The sequence below is a fragment of the Triticum urartu genome, chromosome 4A (genome assembly GCF_056163025.1).
Source record: "Triticum urartu cultivar PI428250 chromosome 4A, HENAU_Tu73, whole genome shotgun sequence".
NCBI classification, from domain to species: domain Eukaryota; kingdom Viridiplantae; phylum Streptophyta; class Magnoliopsida; order Poales; family Poaceae; genus Triticum; species Triticum urartu.
In genome coordinates this window covers 327,076,884-327,093,409 of record NC_141876.1, presented here as the reverse complement: position 1 = coordinate 327,093,409, position 16,526 = coordinate 327,076,884, and the positions used below count along the sequence as shown (strand labels likewise).

The 16,526-nt window shown below is 45.0% G+C and overlaps 1 protein-coding gene across 1 annotated transcript; it reads right to left on the bottom strand.

Moving 5' to 3' along the window:
• Positions 1 to 16,055: 16,055 nt before the first annotated feature.
• On the bottom strand, positions 16,056 to 16,526 carry LOC147975741 (uncharacterized). Its single transcript, XM_087520560.1, has one exon. The coding sequence runs from the start codon at positions 16,524 to 16,526 to the stop codon at positions 16,056 to 16,058; it is 471 nt and encodes a 156-aa protein (XP_087376686.1).

Sequence of the window (16,526 nt, the reverse complement as noted above, 5' to 3'; positions counted from 1 at the left end):
GTGACGCCCCGAGACCGACGCTCCAGTTGCCTTGCATGTTTTGCATGACCGTCGTGTGTTTTTTGTTTGTTGCTTTTCATCATGTCATCATTTGCATTGCATCGGCACTCGTTGTCGTCATTGTTTTTAAAACTTGCATTTGCTCGTCGTTGCCATTTCTCCCTTTGCCTTCATCACCTTCCCACGGACCGTTTTGCCTTCGTTGTCTGTTCCAGACCAATCGTGTTTTCGCTTCCCTCTTGACGGTGACCCCCTAACCCCCTTTACGTGCATGTCCGAAACTTCCCGGACCCAACTCGGTCAGTCATAACCGTTGGGTCCGGATCATCCCCAAACATCTATAAAACATCTCCATTTTCTTAATTGGACTTCCTAGCCTATGTTTTCTCAGCCATCCGATTATAATTGGAGGATCCAAATCATCCCCTTTTCGTATATATAGTATACTAACACCTAACAAATTCTGCACCAACCCTAATTTCTAGGAGATTTGTCCCTGCCGCCGCCGCACTCGTCTCCCACTTTGGGATCCCTCCCGATCTGCTCACATCCTCCTCGTTTTCTCCACCCACCAAGCCGAGCTCCTCCCTCGATCCAACTTGCCGCCGCCAGCCACCTTGCCCGTTCCCCTGCTCGATCGAGCCCCTGTCCAGGAGTTCCCGCAGCAACCCATCTCCAATCTCCCCACGCATTCTGTCTGCCTCCGGCAACCGCATCGGCGGGCGCCACCACCCGGAGCATCACTGGAGTTCTCTGCCAGCATCTAAGCCAGCCCCACGCCCTGCCTCTCTCCTTCCTTCCTTAGTTCTCCCTCACCTCACCTCTATTTTTCTCTAGGAAACCAGCACCGCCTCCCATGAAGCTCTGACGCCGCCTTCCCTGGATCCGGCTGGGGGTCGGACGAGGTCGAGCTACTACGCCGGTTCCCATTGTCTAGGCCCCGTTCCCATCGTCTAGACCCCGCCGCCCTGCCAAGTACCTCACTGGAGCACCGCGGCGTCCGATCATTCCTCTGCTTCATCGCTGTCATGGGTCACCAGTGCCTCCGACCTCCCCGTCGCACCGCTCTTCGCCAGAGTCCTAAGCAACGCCAGGCCGCCGTTGCGTCCCCTGCTTCTCGTCCAGCCAGCTTCTGCTTCCTCTTCCTCGAGAAGGGCTCGCTCATTCCAGCTGATGTTGCACCCGCATCGATGCGGGTCAGCGCTCCCAAGCCGTTGACCCCGCACAAGTGGATGACTCCCATCGCCTCCGCCTCTGGGCGCGGCCCAGCATCGCCCCATGTCGGCCTCTCCCTCTGCACCAGCGGGCCTTAACCCATGATGAGCCACCCACACCCCAGCGTATTTATTTATTTCCGGAAAACCACATATTTGCAGATTACCCCTCCATGTTCATGCATATAATAACTAATAAACCGTGCATTGGATAGAAATGAATTGTATATGTAAAATGTGTAGAATTTCATCTAGTTGCATAATATGCAACTTTCATCCATGTTTAAGATGTTTCAAATGTTGTTTGTGTTTATTTTTGCATAAATGCCCTATTATGATGTTTTATTTCATAACTTAATAACCGTAGCTCCAAATTTAATAAACTTTATATGTAAATGGGGTAGAAAAATTCCTAGTTTAAAATGGTGCACTTAACTTTCATGTTTAACAACTCTAAAATATGTTTTAGGGAAGAATAGTACCAACTCTAAAATTTGCATATGAGGATTTTCCGGAATTGTTGTTTGTTGTTCCGGCCTCATTTAAACTTTCCTAGATAGGTAGTTTTCATATGCTTCACCCCTCGCCATGTTTAATAACATTTAACTTTGTTGGGTACATATCCGGGAGAGAACTAAATAAATGAATGTGGTTTTTCGTCGATATGCAACTCGTTGCATATTGAGCTCCACTTAACTTGTAGTTTTGTTTGTGCACTTTGCCATGCCATGTTTCATTAAATCGGACATGCATCATACTTGGTTGTGCATCATGCCATGTTTATGTGATTGTTGTTTACTGTGTTGCTTGTTTCTTTCCAGTTTGATCCTCTCGTTAGTTTCTGTTTCGTTCCGGAGTTGTGAGGATTCGTTCGACTATGTAGGGTCGTCTACTTATTGGACTCGTTCTTCTTCCTCGCAGGATCTCAGGCAAGATGACCATACCCTCTATATCACTTCTATCTTTGCTTGCTAGTTGTTCGCTCTATCGCTATGTCACGTTACTTACGACTTGTTTATCAAGCCTCCCAAATTGCCATGAGAGCCTCTAACCTTTTTCAACCATCTTTGCGAATCGTTGTTTGGCTATGTTACTGCTTTTGGTCAGCCCCCGCTTATAGCGTTGCTAGTTAACGGTGAAGTTGAAGTTTGTTCCATGTTCGAACATGGATATTTTGGGATATCACTTTATCTCTTATGTAACTTAATGTATCTATATACTTGTAAAGGGTGGAAGGCTCGGCCTTACGACTGGTGTTTTGTTCCACTCTTGCCGCCCTAGTTTCTGTCATACCGGTGTTATGTTCCTTGATTTTGCGTTCCAAGCGCGGTTGGGGTTATGGGGCCCCTTGACAGTTCGCTTTGAATAAAACTCCTCCAGCAAGGCCCAACCTTGGTTATACATTTGCCTAACAACCTATAACTTTCCCTGGGGTTTTTGCAAGCCTGAGAGTCATCTTTATTTAACACCCCCAGGCCAGTGCTTCTCTAAGTGTTGGTCCGAACTGAGTAGACTGCGGGGCCACCTCGGGGAAACTTGAGGGCTGGTATTACTCGTAGGATGTCTTATCCGGTGTGCCTTGAGAACGAGATATGTGCAGCTCCTATCGGGATTTGTCGGCACATTCGGGTGTTCTTGCTGGTCTTGTTTTACCATTGTCGAAATGTCATGTAACAGGGATTCCGAGTCTGATCGGGTTGTTCCGGGAGAAGGAATATCCTTCGTTGATCATGAGAGCTTGTGATGGGCTAAGTTGGGACACCCATTCAGGGTATAAACTTTCGAGAGTCGTGCCCGCGGTTATATGGCAGACAGGAATTTGTTAATATCCGGTTGTAGAGAACTTGACACTTAACTTAATTAAAATGAATCAACTATGTGTGTAGCCGTGATGGTCTATTTTCGGCAGGGTCCAGAAAGTGAACACGGTCTTGGGTTATGTTTGAACGTAAGTAGTTTCAGGATCACTTCTTGATCACTTGTAGCTTCACGACCGTTGCGTAAGTTCTCATCTTACTCTTGCTTGCATATGTTAGCCACCATATTTGCTTAGCGCTTGCTGCAGCTCCATATCATTACCTTATCCTACCCATAAGCTTAAATAGTCTTGATCTCTCGGGTGTGAGATTGCTGAGTCCTCGTGAGTCACGGATACTTCCAAAAAGTTGCAGGTGCCGATGATACCAGTGCAGGTGATGTTACCGAACTCAAGTGGTAGTTCCACGAGGACCTTGGTCGTTACTATGTTTCATTTCCTGATGATCAGTAGTGGAGCCCAGTTGGGACGATCGGGGATCTAGCATTTGGGGTTGTCTTCTTTTATTTTGGTTCCTTAGTCGGGCCTTGATTGTACTATGGATGATGTATGTTTAACTTGTTATTTCTGTGAAGTGGCAATTGTAAGCCAACTCCTTACCCCTTTCTTATTCAGTACATGGGATTGTGTGAAGATTACCCCTCTTGCGACAAAACCACCATGCGGTTATGCCTCTAAGTCGTGCCTCGACACGTGGGAGATATAGTGACAGCCTGGGCGTTACAAGTCCACCCTTCACGTGAGCCATGACAATCAATGTCCGAGTTAGGAGCCCCCTGCTTGACTGAATCGCTGACGGGGTTGAGTCTAGAACAAAAATGTTTTGAGTCTTAGGATTATATATATCGGGGAGTAGGATTCTTTTTACTCCTCAGTCCCTTCGTCGCTCTAGTGAGGCCTCCTGATGTAGATGTTTTGTCTTTTCTCTCCTCAAATTTGACGAATTTTTTTGAGGATCACGCGGGTATCTTGGAATAGTTCCGATATTATTGTGACGAGAACATTGTTCTTGGTGCCTCCTGACATTTAGGGGTTGTGGCAGTGTCCCTGGGAGTTGAGCTCTGAGGTGTTGTCATCACAATTTTATCATTGCAGTTCTGGAATACCTGAATTCGCCGACATCGAAAATCTCTTTTATGCAGTTAGTGGTGAGATAAACTTGACGCCACCTAGTACTGGGGAGGGAGTTCGGGAGTATTGCCACAGTTTGTATAACGGGTGCTTTTTGAAGGTTGAGGTACACGGTTTCCGGAGTTTTCTTGGTTATATGTTGACGGATGGATACAGTTGGAGCATAGGGCTTGTTAGTTCTGTGATATATGTTGTGCCTCCCTATATCAACAACACCAGATTGCATAATCAGAACGTTTCGGGAGTTAATAGGTGGGAATTCAAGTAGCTCCTAGAATATCTTTCCGACAGGCACATGATATAGGATTGGGTAAATCCACGGTTAGAAAAAGCGGTAGGCGTAAGCGAGGCGGTTGACCTTTGCCTAGTGCGTAGGCGGTGCCTAAGCGCCCTAGGCGGTAATATAGTTTTTACTCGTAGTGTATTTGTGATTATTATATGGGTGTTGATATTAGTTTATGGAATATAACCCGTTAGGTATATCAGTGTAGTATGTGGCATGATTTCTTGCTTGGGTAAGCAATTCCTTGCTTGCCCTACCTAGACCTCCATTTATGCCCTAGGCGAGGCATTTGGCCATTGCCTAGCGCCTAGGCATGCCTAAGCACCTCCTAGGCACTGCCTTTTCCAACAGAGGGTAAATCTCTATCATATGTGTTTGTTCCGGCTTATTTTCTAAGCCAATCCTTTGTTTTTTTGAGTTGTGGTATTCGAGTTGCTTCAAAGTCAAATGTGTATTCCATGCCATTTTCTAAATGGTGTTGTCATACTTCTATGACAATACCAATCCTTCTTGTTTATCGAGATTGTCATGTCAATCCTTTTCAACCGATGTGCTTCTCTTCAAGTGAATCCCATCGTTTCATTATTTGCTAGATCAATTCTTAGTTTTTCTCAACGGTGTCTATTTCAGTCGTTCCCAAATTTCCTTTGTTTTTCCCGCGCTCCCAACCTTTTCTTCAAGGACTCATATATCTTAATCTAGTTTCCACTTTATTCATGTGAAGTCTCTTCATTCTTTTCCTCCATGTTCTTATCCGGTGATTCTCAGGAAGATACTAATGGAGCTTCAAGTTCATCATTCTTCATTTTTTTCTCCGGTGGATTCAATTCAAGCTTTGTCGATCATATCCTTTCCTCGTTTCAAATGTTTTCTCATGCCATTGCACCTCTTAATCATCCACTTCTGGCTATTCATTTGTTCTAAAGTGCTGAGGATATCTCAGAAGGCTCGTCTTTTCATTCAAGATCCCTTCAAGCTATCTCGAGGTTGTTATCTCATTCAAGCCATTTAAATCAACTGGTGCAATCTCCCTTTCAATTAATCATTCGAAGGTGTTTCTTTTGAGTGGACCCTAACCCACAGATCTTTTCCCAGGATCTTACCTGACTCTTCTAATTTTTCCCGCAGCTATTCCCAAATTCTTTTCAAAGTTTGACGTAAGAATGAATTTCATCAGTCAGATGTTTTTCCAGGATCGATTTCAAATTATTGTTCATTTTTGGCTAAACCTCTTTGTTTTTCATTCTCCCGGAGTATCTTAAACATTTTGGTGGTGTTTCTCGTCGTCATTCTCGGATTTTGAAGACCGAAGAAGAGTTCCTCTTGAATCCTTACCCGTTCTTCCAAAGATGCGAAGTTCAAGTTTGATGCCATCCTCTCATAATTTTTTTTCGATTGTGAGATTTATTTTCACCCATCCGGAGCAACTCAGGAGTCTTTTCAGTTTGATTCTCCAAAGGCCATCATTTCAGAAGAATTATTCATTCCAGCTTGCAGCTCTCGTTCTCCAAATATTTCCGGTGCATTATACAAGTACTCTCTAATCAGTTCATGATCTCTTCGTCATCTTGTATCTAAATTCACTCAAGTATCTTCGTGTAGTTTTAATGCTTCCCGGAGATCCATTCTCTTTTCTTCAATCGTTTTCAATTCTTACGGTGGTTCGTTCAAGAATTCTCTTCCGTCGTTATCATATCAATTCATTCATTGTTACCAAATCCCACTAGTGGTTCCATCAATACCTTCTCAAGTTGGCGCTATATCTATCCTTAATCCTTCAAGAAGAATAAGTGACATGCCAATTCTGTTGCTTGTTATCAATTTAAGTTGATGAACGGTAAGCATGGCATAATTCTTATCATCGAGGTGATTTAATTCCTTATCCCAGAGGCTCGTCAAATTCCCGAATCAAGTGTTTCATCCTTTTCTTTCCATAGTCTCAAGCTCTCAATTATATCATCACAAAGATCCATCTAAATCATTGCAAGAATTCACCTTGTGTTTTCAACTTCTCGTTCTTTCTATAATCCTTTTATTATCGGAGTTCTTCATGGAGGCTCTACATGGTGGTTCGTCAAGGATTCCTATCATTCTTCGATTGTTCTTCAAGATTTCTCTCGAAGTTATGATCCGCCAAGCTATAATCTAAAATAAACATGGTGTCCAACACATGTCTTGTTTTGAGGAGTTCAAGCATTCTTCGTCTTGCATTCTGAAGTGCAATTCTTTCTACCTTATCTCTTGAGGTGGTGTTATGTCATTCTTGATAATTTCCCTTCATGTTTCATGATTATCAAATATCAAGAAGGACTCATTCTAAATCCATCACTTTCTCTTTGTTCAAGAGATCTTTTCAACCAATCAATCTTTTTGTCGGAGTTATATTGGGTTATATTTCACCGAAAGCTTTCCCTAAGGATTGTTGCTATTTATGGTGCTTATAAATGACCCAAGTTTTTCATTTATCCTCCCGGTGAAATAAGTTTCTCATCTCCTTGTTGATATCAATCCAATCTATTGTTTCCGTTAGTGGTAGAATTTCACCTCATAATTTTGAGACATTTTCCATAAGCCCACAACAACCTAATTATTTTGTTGTTTAATTTTCAAAAACTCCATTCAATCCTTCCTTCTAAGGACACCTTCAAATTCATGGGTGGTATAAGTTATCATTTTCTTCTACTTTCTTTCTTCCTAACGATCTAGCTTCTATTCGTTCGTTTCGGAAGCATTGTGTTGTCGCACTCTTTGACCACCATTCCATTTTTGTCAAAGATCATGTTTTTTCCTTTGCTTATCCATTCAACCGGAGTGTCATGTCCTCCATTCAAGTGCTCTCATCTTATCAAGTTTTGCCGCCCTTCTCTACCAGAGTGTTGTCTGAAATCTTTCTTACCCCTTGTGCCATTCTTTCAATAGTTCCGGAGGCAGTGTGTTGTTGATTTCAATAACTATCCTCTCATCTTGTCAAGTTCATGTTCAATTCCTTCCAATTATAGTCGAAGTGTTGTCCAAATTATATCATAATTATTCCTTCTCTCTCTTGTTTTAACCGGAGTGGTTTCAATATATATCTTGTCACTTAACCTCTAGGTTCTTGTAATGTTCCTTGTTCCTCTTTTCTAACGGAGTGTTTTCAACTTTGTTCATCTTCGTTGTATTCTTTCTTTCAAGTTGTTCAACCTCTAAGGTTCTTTGGTTTCACTCTTTTGTCAAGAAGCAACTTTGTTTTACCTCTTCCTCTTCCGCTTCTCTCCTGTGGTATCCTTAGATCTCGAGATGAGATCCCTTTTAAGTGGAGGAGTGTTGTGACGCCCCAAGACCAACGCTCCAGATGCCTTCCTAGTTGCATTGCATGTTTTGCGTGTCAGCCATGTGTTATATTTGTTTGTTGCATTTCATCATGTCATCATCTGCTTTGCATCCTCATGTTTTCAAAACATGCATCCGTCTAGGTCTTCTAGTTCTCTCCATTATCCGTTCTGAGCTCAAACACACTCGCACGCGCCCGCAGCACGTCCGAAATAATATTTTATAAGTGGCCGAAAAATGTTCTCAGAATGGGCTGAAAGTTGGCATGCGGTGTTGTTATGTTGTCAGTAGGCCACTTGCCAAGTTTCATCGCATTCGGAGTTCATTTGATGCCCCAACGGATAACTATAGTGACAATATAGTCGGTCAAATCGTCGGACGATTTCAATCTCCGGAAACTGTTGCCGGGCTTTCCCTCTCTTTCCTCCCTAGACCATCTACACAATCCACTATCAACCGCCAGGCCTGCCTAACCCCCCTTCTCGCGTCCGGTGCCGTCCGATCAAGATTGGATGGTCCGAAAACCCCTCCTCCTAACCACCTAACGCGTCCTTGCACAGTGCATCGACCCCCTCGAGTGCGCGTCCGAAGTTGTCCCGAACCCGACCCGAGCAGTCGTGACCGATGGATCCGGATCATCCCCAAACATCTATAAAATATCTTCGATTTAATCTTTGACTCTCCTAACCTATTTATCTCCGACCGTCCGATTATGATCAAAGGGCCCGAGTAGCCCCTAAAACTAATCTAATTGCTATATAATCAGTCTAACCCTAGTTTTTAGGCCTCCTGTCCCATCCATTGCGCCGCCACCCCCTTGTCCTCTCCACATCGGGACCCATCATGATCCACCAACCAACCAGTGCCCGAGCCTCCCCTCTATCCATCCCGCAGCCAACTGGTCTCCCTAGATTTCAACGTCGACTAAGCCCAACTGAATTCCATCGATCCATCCATCCAACCGGCTCCGCCCAAGAGCCTCGCTCGACCCTGCACGCCACCACCGGCAGGAGACCTTGCCAGAGCTCTACCGGAACCACCAGGCCACTGACCCGTTGCCCCTCTCCTTACCCTGCTCTCTACCTTCTCTTTCTCTCTTGATTCTCTCAACTCTCAGTTCTCTCCCCGTGCAGGAGCTGTGGAAGCCATGGCCTGAGCTCGGCCTCGAGGTCCTGATGCCGCCATCTCCTGCATCCGCTGCCGCGCCAAGTCCCGCTTCCTCGCCTACGCCTCAAGTCCGTTCCCGCGTCATCCCGAGCGTCCCTAGGTTCGCCTTGGTCCACCGCGGCCCCTCGCCCATGCGCCAAGTTCTTGCTGCGACCGCCTGGATCTGCCATGCCGACGCCTTCCATGGACTTCCCTGTAGCCTCCTGTCAGCACCGTCTTGAGCCGAACCATGCCGGTGAGGCCCCACCATCGCGCGCCCCGTTTGCCTCTCCCTTTTGTCTTCTCCGACCACTCACGCCCTCCCTCTCAACTCTCTCCTTTTCCTCTGTAGTCCGTCGCAGGAGCTCGCTGTCGACCGTGCCCGGATTTCGTCGTCCTCGACCGGATCCCTGCTCCATCTCGCGACCCCAAGCTTGCCCGCTCATTTCCTCTGCTCGCACGACAGGATTAGCACCCTCCTGGCCGCGTACGTCCCGTTGACTGCTTCAAATCGCAACCTGGGGGCGTGCTTCCAGCCCCAGTCGGCCTCCTCTCCACCGAGCTAGGCCTTGGCCCATGGTGAGGCCACCCCCCGTGCACCCTCCTTTTTTCACTGTTGGGCTAACCAGTTTTGGCCCAACTGCTGTTTTTCAGCGGATGAATTTCTCTATTTTGAAGAAAACTGCATGTTTACAGATTGGACCCTAAACTTCATTCATGTAATAACTCTTTAACCATGCATTGGATAAAAATAATTTATATATGTAAAATGCTTAGAATTTCTTCTAGTTTCGTAATTTGCAACTTTCAGCCATGTTTAAAATGTTTAAATTGCTGTTTGCATTAATTTGCTTAAATGCCATACTAAAATGCTTTATTTCATAACTAAACAACCGTAGCTCCATTTTGAATAAAATTTATATGTAAATGGCGTGGAAAAATGCATAGATTATCATAGAGGCATTACTTTGCATGTTTAACAACTCTAAAATTGTGTGTAGGGCAGAAAAGTAGCAAATTCGAAATATGCATGTGAGGATTTTCTCGAATTGTTGTTTATTGTTTCCGGCCTCAATTAAACTTTCCTAAATAGATAGTTTATATATGTTTCCCTATTGCCATGTTAACCAACATTTAATTTTATTGATTACCTAAACGAGAGTGAACAAAATATTTAAATGTGGTGTTTCGTCAACATGCATCTTGTTACATGTTGAGCTCCACTTAACTTGTAGTTTTGTTTGTGCACTTTGCCATGCCATGCATATATAAACCGGACATGCATCATCCTTGGTTGTGCATCATGCCATATTTATGCTTGTGTGTTTACCATGTTGCTTGCTTCTTTCCGGTTTGCTTCTCCCGTTAGCTTTGGTTTCGTTCCGGAGTTGTGAGGATTCGTTCGACTACGTCTGTTTGTCTTCTTGATGGACTCATTCTTCTTCCTTGCGGGATCTCAGGCAAGATGACCATAACCCTCGATATCACTTCTATCTTTGCTTTCTAGTTGTTCGTTCTATCATGTTGTCTCGCTACCTACCGTTTGTTTATCATGCCTCCCATATTACCATGTCAAGCCTCTAACCCACTTTCCTAGCAAACCGTTGTTTGGCTATGTTACCGCTTTGCCCAGCCCCTCCTATAGCGTTGTTAGTTGCAGGTGAATTTGAAGTTTGCTCCATGTTGGCACATGTTTATGTTGGGATATCACTTTATCTCTTATTTAAATAATGCATCTGTATACTTGGCAAAGGGTGGAAGGCTTGGCCTTTTGCTCGATGTTTTGTTCCACTCTTGCCGCCCTAGTTTCCGTCATACCGGTGTTATGTTCCTTGATTTGGCGTATCTAACGCGGTTGGAGTTATGGAACCCCCTTTGACAGTTCGCTTTGAATAAAACTCCTCCGGCAAGACCCAACCTTGGTTTTACATTGGCCTAACAACCAATAACTTTCCCTTTGGTGTTCGCGAGCCCGAGGGTCATCTTTATTTTAACCCCCTCGGGCCAGTGCTTCTCTAAGTGTTGGTTCGAACTGAGTAGACTGTGGGTCCACCTTGGGGAAACTTGAGGGATGGTTTTACTCATAGGATGTCTCATCGGGTGTGCCCTGAGAACGAGATATGTGCATCTCCTATCGGGATTTGTCGGCACATTCGGGCGGTCTTGCTGGTCTTATTTTACCATTGTCGAAATGTCTTGTAACCGGGATTCCGAGTCTGATCGGGTTGTTCCGGGAGAAGGAATATCCTTCGTTGATCATGAGAGCTTGTGATGGGCTAAGTTGGGACACCCCTGCAAGGTAAAAACTTTTGAGAGCCGTGCCCGCGGTTATGTGGCAGATGGGAATTTGTTAATATCTGGTTGTAGAGAACTTGACACTTGACGTAATTAAAAATGAATCAACCGCGTGTGTAGCCGTGATGGTCTCTTTTCGGTAGAGTCCGGGAAGTGAACACGGTTTGGGTTATGTTTGAACGTATGTAGCTTCAGGATCACTTGATCACTTGTAGCTTCACGACCATTGGGTAGCCTCTCATCTTACTCTTATTTACGTATGTTAGCCACCATATTTGCTTATCGCTTGTTGCAGCTCCAACTCACTACCTTATCCTACCCATAAGCTTAAATTGTCTTGTTCTCGTGGGTGTGAGATTGTTGAGTCCTCGTGGCTCACGGATACTTCCAAACAGATGCATGTGTCGATTATACTAGTGCAGGTGATGCTACCGAACTGAAGTGGGAGTTTGACAAGGACCTTGATCATTACTATGTTTTGTTTCCTGATGATCAGTAGTGGAGCCTATTTGGGACGATCAGGGATCTAGCATTTGGGGTTGTCTTCCTTTATTTTGGTTCCGTAGTCGAACCTTGATTGTACCCTGGATGATGTATGTTTAACTTGTTATTTGTGTGAAGTGGCGATTGTAAGCCAACTCTTTCCCTTTCTTATTCAGTACATGGGATTGTGTGAAGATTACCCCTCTTGCGACAAAACCACCATGCGGGTATGCCTCTAAGTCGTGCCTCGACACGTGGTAGATATAGCCGCATCGTGGGCATTCACAGCGGTGTACCAGTTTCCCCTTTGGTTCTAAGGAGGCAAGCGCATGCGTAGAGTTCTGAGGAATCAAGTGAAGGTTTCCATATCGGTGCAATTAGACCAAGACTGCTAGGACGACAGGACGGAGGTCATCGCGGAGCCCACTTCAGCATCGCCACTAGAGCCTTTTGTAGGCGAAGACTAATTTTGTCATGATAGCTTTTACTAGCTATCTCCCTTCAAATTTGGCTGTTGTGGGATCCCTTCCCGCCTACATTTGGGAAGTGGACCAAGGCCACTATATATAGGACCTAGCCACCACCATAGAGAGGATCAGACGAATTCCACCCGAACCACCTCACCAGCTCATTGAGTTTAAGAGCACCTCTCCTCCTGAGGCTATTCATCCATTGTACTAGTTCATCCCTAGCCCTTCGAGGCAATCCACCACAAAGCTGGAGTAGGGTATTACACTGCAAGGTGGCCCGAACCAGGATAAAATGTGGTGTCTCTTGTCCCTTGGGTTCATCGAGCTAGGCTACGGAATCATTGCAGGTTGGTAAGAGGGAGTTCTTCGCACGCACCCTAGTGTTCGAACCTCTCAAGGGTGTGCGGAACCCCGAATCCGACACAAAGCTAGTGAAATCACTAACAGCAGCAGCAACACATCTATCCTCGGGATATTGTAAGAATGTGAAACGTTGTTCAGTTTCTAACTCCCAAGTAAGATAGACATCAGGAATGTATTGACCCTCAAATGGTGGAATAATCAATTTCAGTTTAGGAACATGGTCATAATATCGTACCTAAGGTGGTGGTGCAGCCCTAGCATTACGATTATAGGCATGAGGACAACCTGGTGGTTGTGTTGGTGGTTGCACATAATGCTAATTTTGATCAACCTCATCCTCGTAATCTCCCTCGTAAACGTCCTCCTCAGCTGCAGCAGCAGGAGCCAGTAAAGCATCAACAGTAGGTGCAGCGGCACCAGAATTTTGACCAGGCTCAAGGGGGAACGCGCAGTGCTCGTCCCACTTGATTTGGAAGGCAACATTGTTGTTGTTGTTGTTGTTGTTTTTGTTTTTGTTTTTGTTTTTGTTGTTGTTGTTGTTGTTGTTGTTGTTGTTGTTGTTGTTGTTGTTGTTGTTGTAGAGGTGTGATAGGTGCAGCCGGCCTTGGTGGTGGAAGATGCGCGATAAATTCATTAAACTTGTTATCGACCTTTGTTTCAAACGTCTTCTCAATGCCGTCTATGTTCTCCATGGCCTCTTCAGATCTGTTTAGCACATCTTGCACCTGTCCACTCATCATTTGCTGAAATTTATCATGTAGCTGTTTGTTCGTCATGTCCTCCCAATCAGTTTATTCAGATTGTGATCTTGCCATGGTTAGCAGCAATAGAAACACACAATAATATGATCCCACAGACTACTAGGAAGTGGTGGTGGTGGTGTGTCAAAAATCCGTTAAGCGAATCTCAAATTCTTACTAGTTCTTACCCAGCAGCAGGTGGTGATCGGCAACCGTTGTGGTCAAAAATCTCAAAGCTTGGATAGAGCGATTACCAGGGAGAGTCAAAGGTACGACGTAGATGTCTCTGGAGTAGGGAAGGCTTATGATATGGTAGCAAAAATATCAGCAATAATCAATTCAGAGATGCAAAGTTGAATAAACGCTCAACGATGGTACTGTGCTAGTCCTAGGCTAGACGAGCTAGAGACGAGAGCCTAGAACAATAAAAAAATCACGGTGCTGCACGTAAACAAGGGAGGAGCACACTCTGATTTTTTTCTTTTTTTTCACTTTTTTTGCTCCGCAACAATATTTTTCAAAAATATCTACAAATGGTCTAAAAACTGCCTAGCCAGAATTTTTCTATTGCGGGTAACATGAAAGTTTGGAATTCCTTCTCTATCACGACTTGGAGTATGGCATGATCTGGTAATCAAAAACAAAGTAACAAATACTGGACTCGGACTAGGACTGGTGGCAGAGATGAAACTGGTGGAAACTCGGACTGGTGGCGGATATATGTAGACCGGTGGAACATGGACTGGTGGCGAATATGTGATGAAGATGGACTCGGATTAGTGTGATGGTGGTGGATAGGTGGTACATAGTAGCGGTGATGACGATGGTGGTATATGGCAGCGCTGATGACGATGGTGGTATATGGCAGCGGTGACGACGACGATGGTATATAGCAGCGGTGATGACTATGGTGGTGTATGGTAGCGGTGATGATGATGGTGCGGTGGCGGCATGACGACATATGAACAGAACTCAAAACTCTAAAGGACTAGACCCTAAGACCAACAACTTGACATGACGATGCAACCACAAATTCAATAAAAAATACAAAAAAGATCATACAATGACTCAGATTGGTCTGGATATGATGAACAAACCCTAAATTTTTTTGGCTTTTTTGTGGACTGTAGGTATGAACAACAGACTCGGTCTAAACTAAGAAAAACTATAAAATCTCACCGAGCAACCTTGAAATCTGATACCGCTTGATAGAGGTGAGGGTCCCGATCTTTCGATGAGATGATAACTATTGATTTGGTGGAGCCGACTTTGATGATCGGACTACAAACGTGCACAATATTCCGCCTTAGCAATCGCTAAACCAATCTCCTGAGGTTACCGACGATGCTAGAAGCACAATCAGCCTGAACATGAAGGTCTATTCCTACACGAAATCAAAAAACAAGCAAGAATATGATATTGCAATCTGAATATTGCGAATATAGATGAAGTATTGATATAGGTGGGGTTCTGTGACACCTTGGTCTGGTCGTTGAACACAAACGAAGTATGCGAAGTTGCAGCTATGGCGAACTTTTAATCTAAACAAAACCCAAAGTCTAAACGACGCCCTAAGGGCTGTATATATGGCGGAAGAGGGGGGAATTTCGTGGCCCTTGGAGGAGGGTTCCGAAACCAGCCCTAACTCTTGTTGCCCCACACATACAGACTCTAAAAATAGTCTATACTTAATTATTTCGAAATTACATGGGCCTGGCACAAAAATAAGGTGACGCAGCACCTAGAATAGCCTCTGGATGAAATTTATTAAGTGGCCTCTTGTATATTTCGTCCAAGGCTTCATGCACTCTTTATGGTGGCTTCAAAGTCCTGAAATCATCACTTGTAACTCCGTTCTTGTTCCCCTTGCGCATGCCATCATCTCCATGCTTGGTCTTGCTCCAGTGTTCATCCCTCTTATCCTTGCCAGACCCTTCATTTGTAAGCACAACAAACGTATCCAATTTAGGCAACATCATATTCTCATGAACATTAGAATCGTTACCAAGAAACGAAAGTACCAGATAATTTAATTGGCGCGCGCGAGCTCTAGTAATTGGTCGAGTATATGTAGCAGTAGGGGTTGTGGGTGTAACAATGGTATTGATGTCCTCATCACCAAGCCTCTTGATCCAATATGGGAGCCGCACATGCCTTTATGTATCTCTGCCAACAGTTCCTTCCCTTCTTCCCGGCAATTGCACATCAATATCACACCGTTGGGCCTCCTGTTGTATAATGCGTTGTCGACGAACTGATACATACTGGCCCTCCAGACTACTCTCTCAGCTTCTTCTTGCTCTTTGGGAAGTTCTCCAATTTGTAGGAAATGGACTATGTGTCATGTCGAAGTAGGAGCCTAAGGCTCGGCAACAAGGATCAATGGCACCTCCTCATTCGCAGGAGCGCATATTTCAACCACAAGAACTTGTATTTTGGCGAGAGGATGCTGCTCATCCTGTCAAGTGGAGTTCTTCCCGCCAACCTCTCTACCGGGGGCTTCGGGACTCTCTGCCGGGAGGGCTTGCCGGAGTCCAGTTTCCTCCTCTTTCCGGCCATTGTTTCTGGGGATACTGAGGGTTGTGTTAGGTGTAGAACAAAAGTCCCTGGTTCCACAGGAAGCTTTTGCACACCGCATTTTGACAGATGATCAGCAATGCTGTTTTCCGCACGTGGCACGTGCTCTATTTGTAATCCGTCAGAACGCTCGTCCGGCTTTCTCACTTCCTCCACATATGATTCCATCAATGGGCTTTGGTAATCATTCTTTATTTGTCTCACAACAAGTTGTGAGTCTCCATGCTAGATTAACTTCTTAATTCCCAATTCTGTTGCGATCCTGAGCCCGGCAAGGAGTCCCTCATATTCTGCGGTGTTGTTGGTAGCTTTCTCCTGTGGAAAACGCATTTGGATGACATACTTGACGTGCTCTCCAGTGGGTGCGACAAGGATCAAGCCAGCTCCTGTGCGCCGCAGTGAGAATGCACCATCAAAGTACAAGATCCACTCTTGGGGCGCTTCCTTGTCGGGGATAACTGTTTCTGGCGTCTCTTCATCCGGAGTAGGCGTCCATTCTGCAATGAACTCTGCCAATGCTTTTCTCTGAATGGTTGAGGTACTTTCATAGTTTAGCCCAAAGCTTGACAATTCCAACGCCCAGTGAACTATTCTGCCGGTGGCCGCAGGGTTCCTCAGCATGCGTTGCAAAGGAAAACGGGTGACAACTATGATCTCGTGGGCTTGGAAGTAATGGCGCAGCTTCCTCGAGGCCAT

Coding starts and splice junctions, on each gene's coding strand:
- LOC147975741 (XM_087520560.1), bottom strand. CDS start 16,526: ATGGCCTCGAGGAAGCTGCGCCATTACTTCCAAGCCCACGAGATCATA.